Consider the following 6791-nt stretch of genomic DNA (forward strand, 5'->3'; position numbering starts at 1 on the left):
AACAATTTTAAAATTCAACTGTTATTTGAATTTTATGAGCCCTTATAAAACTGCAACTTTATTAAGGTACTGAAGTTCCATAATAACCGATAATCCAATACTTGTTTCTGCCATATTTCCAGAAACAAAAAACTTTTATTCAATTTTGATCCATTAAAAAGTTTATTAGTTTTAATTTTTTGCGCTTGGCCAAACATGCTCATATATCAAGCCGAAAATCCAGGCACCGTGAGTGCTAAGTTCCATTAAATTTACACGGAAGAATTGAATTATAACTCGTAACCAGAGGAAAACAGGAAATTATAATGTTTACGGTCAACACAACCAGCTTAATGTACTGTTATAGACATAATAACAGGTTGAGAAACAAGGTTCGGCATAAAAAAGAAGAGAGAACATATTTCCAAACGAGTTACAGATCAAAGCCTACAACAAAATATGCACGTTGCACATTCTTCATCATCACTCGAATGCCCAAGCATTCTCCCTTCGAACTTCTTCCTCCTCCTCTGGAGTGAAATCATTCTTAATATCGAATGTCTTCCGAATTTCCTCAGGAGTCTTCCCTTTGATCATGTCCGCCACTGTTTGACATGTAAGGTCAAGCAGGCTCTTGATGTTTAAGTAGTTGGCAGCCTTCAAAAGAATACGACAAACAGTCACCAGCAAGAGTAACCACGTCAAAGACACAAAACTGAAAACCATTATAGCAGTGCTTGCAACAAATACACCTCACAATTAACGAGTGCCTTCAAGCACACACAAGAACAATGTACAGATTATCTAATACAGAATGTTGAACGAGTAACCGATGTCCTAGAGCAAAACATAAGATGCCTACCTAAAAAACAACGGAGAGACGCCTACCTAAAAAACAATGGAGATTGTCAATCCTGTGTGTGCATTANATGCTGAAACAAATATGACAATTGTCAAAAAGTTAGGATAAATTTATTTGCATTTGAATAAATCTAATCTTATATGTTATATTATGTTAATATGAGAAATATTTGAAAGATATCTTATTGTTAGACTGTTAAGTTGTTTCTATTTTCTAGGATAGTTAAGATTTCTATAGAATTCTTTTGCTATATATACCTGTATGTATTACTCTTTCAGTCAAGGAAATAAAATGAAGTTTTTTTCTTAAAACTTACATGGTATCAGAGCAATTAAGGCTACTATATTCTGAAGCTTTCTGCTGGAAAGCAGCTCCTTTTTTTCTTCTGTTTTCTTGAACAAAACAGAATTTCATTTCTCATTTCAGCCTAAAACCTTCCGCCGATTCCAGCCCATTTCTTATCTGTTTTTATTATGAATGGATTTTATTTTTTATTTTATCTTTTAAATCTTTGAAAAAAATAGCAGATTTAATTATGGTGAAGACGGCCATAACAGGAGCTGTGAGGAGCTCATCTTCTGGAGATGCAAAAGAAGAGGTGGATTCCAGTCAAGCAACTGCTATCTCTAACCCAGATCAATTCCAGTCATTACAAATATCAGTTCACAAATTTAATGGCAAGAACTATTTCAAATGGGGAGAGTCCATGAAACTTGTGATTGATGGAAAAGGTAAGCTTGGCTTCTTGAATGGTGAGGAAAAACAACCAGCTGCAAATGATCCAAGAGCGAACATATGGAGATCTCAGAACTCTATGATTAGTGCATGGTTAATTAATTCGATGGAACCTGGAATAGGGAGACCATATCTGTATTTGCCGACAGCTAAGGACATATGGGATGCAGTTCAACATACATATTCAGATGTTGAGAATTCTTCTCAAATCTTTGAGTTAAAATCAAAGTTGTGACACTCAAAGCAAGGAAGCTGTGAAGTTACTGAATACTACAATGAGATTATGATTCTATGGCAGGAATTAGATCTCTGCTACAATGAAAAATGGGAAAGTCCCAACAATAGTGCACGGCATAAGAAGCTACTTGAAGATGAAAGGGTTTATGTCTTTCTTGTTGGCCTAAATCAAGAACTAGATGAGGTGCGAGGTCGGATTGTTGGACGTAAGCCACTGCCTAGTATTCATGAAGTTTTCTCTTGAGGTTAGGAGGGAAGAATGCAGAAAGAATGTTATGTTAAACAACCATCCAAAAACTGAAAGTTCAGCTCTTGTAACTAAAAGCCATGATGCAACTTTTTACCAGAACAATGAAGATAAAAAAAGGTGGAAAGAAAAGCGAAAAGCCATGGTGTCACTATTGTAAGTGTCCATGGCACACAAGGGATAATTGTTGGAAGTTACATGGAAAACCTCCTAATTGGAAGAAGAACGTAGGTGAAAGTCGTGCATTTCAAGCTAATGTCCAGCTGCAGGCAGCCTCAACTGAGTCTTCCCCCTTTCACAAAGGAACAAATACAGCATTTGCAAAAACTTTTACAATCATCCCTCGTACCATCATCTTGTTCTTTATCCCAAAAGGGTAACTATATCTCTACAGCCCTCACTAGCATCAATTCTGTTTGCTCGTGGATCATAGATTCCGGTGCAACTGATCATATGACAAGTTTAGTAAAATTGTTTTCGTCTTTAGTCCTTGTGCAGGAAATCAAAAAATAAAAATAACTGATGGTACACTTTCAGCTATTGCTGGCAAAGGAACTGTTCAACTTTCTTCAACTCTTATGTTTCACAATGTTCTCCATGTTCCTAAATTGTCTTGTAACCTATTGTCAATTAGTCAGTTAACTCAAGATCAAAAATGCCAAGCTAATTTCTTCCCCACCTATTGCAAGTTTCAAGATTTGAAATCGAGGAGGACGATTGACAATGCTAGACAAAGTGGAGGACTCTATTTCTTTGAGGATGAGACTGAATTGAGAAAGCAATCTCTGAGTACTTGTTTTAAATCCATTTCTATTTCCAATGACAATGAAATAGCGCTATAGCATTTTAGGCTAGACCATCCAAATTTTCAATATTTAAAGTACTTGTTTCCAAAGTTGTTTATTACTAAAGATCCATCCTCATTTCAATGTGAAGTTTGTAAGTTGGCTAAGCATCATAGAGCATCTTTTTCTTTACAGTCTTAGAAGCCCACAAAACCATTTTCAATTGTGCACAGTGATGTTTGGGGGGCCATCTAGGATTAGTACTCTTTCAAGAAACTGTTGGTGCATTACTCTTATAGGTAATCATACAAGAATAAGTTGGGTGTATCTATTAAAGGAAAAATCTGAAGTTGAAAAAGTGTTCAAAGAATTTCATAAAATGGTTCAAACTCAGTTTCAAACTAACATTCAAGTATTTAAAAGTGACAAATGGAAAAGAATATTTTAATAAGGTTAGGAAAATACTTCGTTGAAAATGGCATAATACACCAAAGTTCTTGTACAAATACACAATAACAAAATGGAGTAACGGAAAGGAAGAATAGACATCTTTTAGAAGTAGCTAGGTTATTACTATTTTCAATGAAGGTTCCTAAATATTTATAGGGTGAATGCTATTCTTACAGCAGATTATTTGATCAACAGAATGCCTACGAAGATATTACAATTTAAAACTCCATTAAGTATGTTTAAAATATGCTTTCCATTTTCTAGATTACATACAGATTTACCATTAAAAATATTTGGGAGCATAGCTTTTGTGCATATACATGATCAAAATCGGGATAAATTAGATCCTAGGGTTAAGAAATGTGTGTTTGTTAGGTATTCTCCAACGAAAAAGGATACAAATGTTTTGAACCTATTTCCAAAAAAAATGTGTATTGATATGGATACTACTTTTTTTGAATATAAACCATTTTTTGATTCTCATCTTCAAGGGGAGAATAAGGATAATGAAGATTTGGATAATTCGGATGTTATTTTTTAGCAGTCTAGTAGAAAATACAGGTTCGAATGACGATAGGTTGAATAACGAATTAGGTATTGGGAATATGAGGTCTAGTAGTAGCCTATACTCAAGTTTTGATCCAACAAAAAAAAAATGGTGGAACAAAATGATCAAACAGAAATATAGAAAAGTTTACTTTTCCATCACATGATCAAACTCATGACGAAATAGATATTGAAAATAAAAGTGAAAATACTCAAGAGCTCATCGTCTACTCCAGGAAGAATAAAAATCAAGGAAAATCCTACTTTGAAAAACTGTTATTACTCCTCTGCGAAAATAGATTCGAAATTGCAAGGTAAAATTCCAACATGTCCACCTGAAATTCTGGATGTCTTTATTGCTCATCGAAAGGGTATTCGATCTTGTACTAAATTCAAGATAAAAAGATCTGGGAGCTCTAAGGTATTTTCTTGGGATGGAGATTGCTCAATCTAAGAAGGGAATTGTTGTATTCCAAAGAAAATATATCTTAAACTTGTTGAAGGAGAATGAGCGGGTGCAGACATTCAGAGACTCCAATGGATCCTAATGTAAAACATGGAGAAACAAAGGAAGGTGTTCCAGTAGATAATATCAGATATCAAAAGTTGGTAGGAAAGTTAATTTACTTGTCTCATACTTGTCCAGATATTGCCTTTGCTGTCAGTATGGTAAGTCAATTTATGCATACTCCATATGAAGAACATCTTGATGCTGTGTATAGAATTCTGAGATACTTAAAAAATAATCTTGGAAAAGGACTGTTTTTTAAGAAAAGTGAGCATCGAGGGATTGAAGTTTACGCTGATGCAAATTGGGTTGGATCTGTGATTCATAGAAGATCTACATCTGGGTATTGCACCTATGTTTGGGGCAATCTAATAACTTGACGAAGCAAGAAACAAAATGTTGTAGCCAGAAGCAGTGCAGAAGTTGAATTTCGAGCAATGGCTCTTAGTATTTGTGAAATTCTATGGCTAAATCGAGTTATGGAAGAATTGAAGAAACCAATTGAGATTCTCATGAAGTTATATTGTGATAATAAAGCTACAATTAGCATAGCATACAATCTAATTCAACATGATAGAATCAAACACGTGGAAGTCTACAGACATTTTATTAAGGAGAATATTGAATCTAGTGTTATTTGCTTACCATTTGTACCAACCACTCAACATATTGCAAATATTCTAACTAAAGGACTACAAAGAGCAAATTTTGAACATATGATTAGCAAGTTGGGCATGATAGGTATCAATACACCAACTTGAGGGGGAGTGTAAAAAAGTTAGGCTAAATTTATTTGTATTTGAATAAATCTGATAGATATCTTATCTTATCTCTTATATTAACAGACTATAAGAGATATCTAAAAGATATATTATTGTTAGACCGTTAAGTTGTTTCTGTTTTCTAGGATAGTTAAGATTACTATAGAATTCTTTTGCTATATATACCTATATGTATTACTCTTTCGATCAAGGAAATAAAATGAAGTTTTATTCTTAAAACTTACAACAATATCACTCAAATGCTCATCACAGAGTTATAGCAGCACGTACATCAAAGTATTTAGTGTATCTCCAACATGGTTTTAAGGCCACTAGTGTTGAAGAAGATTCTCAAATAGGACATCATAGTATAAACATTTAGAGAAGTTCTAAATAAACAATAGACACTATAAGTAGTAAAAAACCACCATTACTAATGACTTCAGACAAAGTTCTTAAACAGTTTCAAGGCACCACCCGTAACATAAATTTCCTGATTGTAATCCAACCCCCATTCTAAGGGGGTGTCAAAAAAGGGAGAACCATTGAATATCAATCAAAGCAAAGAGACCACATAACCCATCTCACCCCCACAGGCAAGTATTGTTCAAAAACCCAATTTATCGAGTACAAACCCCCTGGTTTACCAAGCATTATGGCAAAACATTAGAGAGAAACAAGTATATACGAAAAAAAAAATAGCCATTCCAAAATTTAAGAAGAATAAAGATGGCCCAAGAATAAAACATACTCCAGATAGATGCAGACTTGCATAAAAAAAATCACACTATTCAAAGGGCTAAAAGAGCAATATCTTCAATCCAAATAAATCCCAGAAACTTATTTTATTTTTTCTTGCTTGTACATACAAATAAGTTTCCATAACTCAAGGAGTACATCAACAAATAAGAGACACCGGAAACACATTAGCAAAATAAAAATATTAACACATTAAACAGTATTGAGCAACAAAAGAGAAGCTGTTCAGTTGGACAGGGGATCGGCTGAGTTGGATAGATTGAAATTGGAGAAGAGTACACATCAGCGTGCCTACAGGAAGCTGCCTTTGACAGATCAACAAATTGGGAACTATCCAAAAGAGAGGCAGCTAGGCATTCTAGAAAAAGGATAGAAGAAAAGCTGGTTGCAAAGTTGTTACGTGAAAAATGCATTTCTGGTGCATTATGTATAGCGTGGATTCTATTCTAGATTCTTCTTTTATTCTTTCCTTTGTAGTATAAATATCCAGGCAAAGTAACTGTTTTATGCATGAAAACAAAAGGAGAAAATAAGATTGAATACAGAGTAGTCTTTCTCCATTCAAAACTTCTTCCATTCTGTAGCTACATATTCAAAAGTTTATAAACAGCACCCTGTTTCATGCTGGAGGAAAGAAAGCCAATATACAAAGCTCCATATTAGCTAATTGCTACCACTCTATATATTCTATTCTTTGAATCGGCTAAGCCCCTCCATCTAAAGGTTCTTGCTTCAAGTTAAATTCCCTCGCTATTAGTTGTTAGTCTTAATGCTACTGTCTGTCCTAGGTATTGAAACACACCCAAAAAATAAATTAATTAATTAAACATAATAATAATAAAAAACGGAAATCACAAGCAAAAACCAAAAGAAATCTCAGATGCAATCAAAACTAAAATAATCGTAATCATTATAAAACGAG

At 34.1% G+C, this 6791-nt stretch overlaps 1 protein-coding gene across 2 annotated transcripts in view; it reads right to left on the bottom strand.

Annotated features, from left to right (window-relative positions):
* Window positions 1-245: 245 nt before the first annotated feature.
* LOC111410055 (SKP1-like protein 1A) overlaps window positions 246-6791 on the bottom strand; it is a 32811-nt gene continuing 26265 nt past the window's right edge. For both annotated transcript variants that reach the window (XM_023040215.1, XM_023040216.1), the window contains exon 3: window positions 246-636. In XM_023040215.1, the coding sequence (XP_022895983.1) occupies window positions 463-636 (174 nt within the window). In that variant the 3' untranslated portion in view covers window positions 246-462. The remainder of the gene's footprint in view (window positions 637-6791) is intronic.

This window comes from Olea europaea, chromosome 15 (genome assembly GCF_002742605.1).
Source record: "Olea europaea var. sylvestris chromosome 15, O_europaea_v1, whole genome shotgun sequence".
In the NCBI taxonomy this organism is placed as follows: domain Eukaryota; kingdom Viridiplantae; phylum Streptophyta; class Magnoliopsida; order Lamiales; family Oleaceae; genus Olea; species Olea europaea.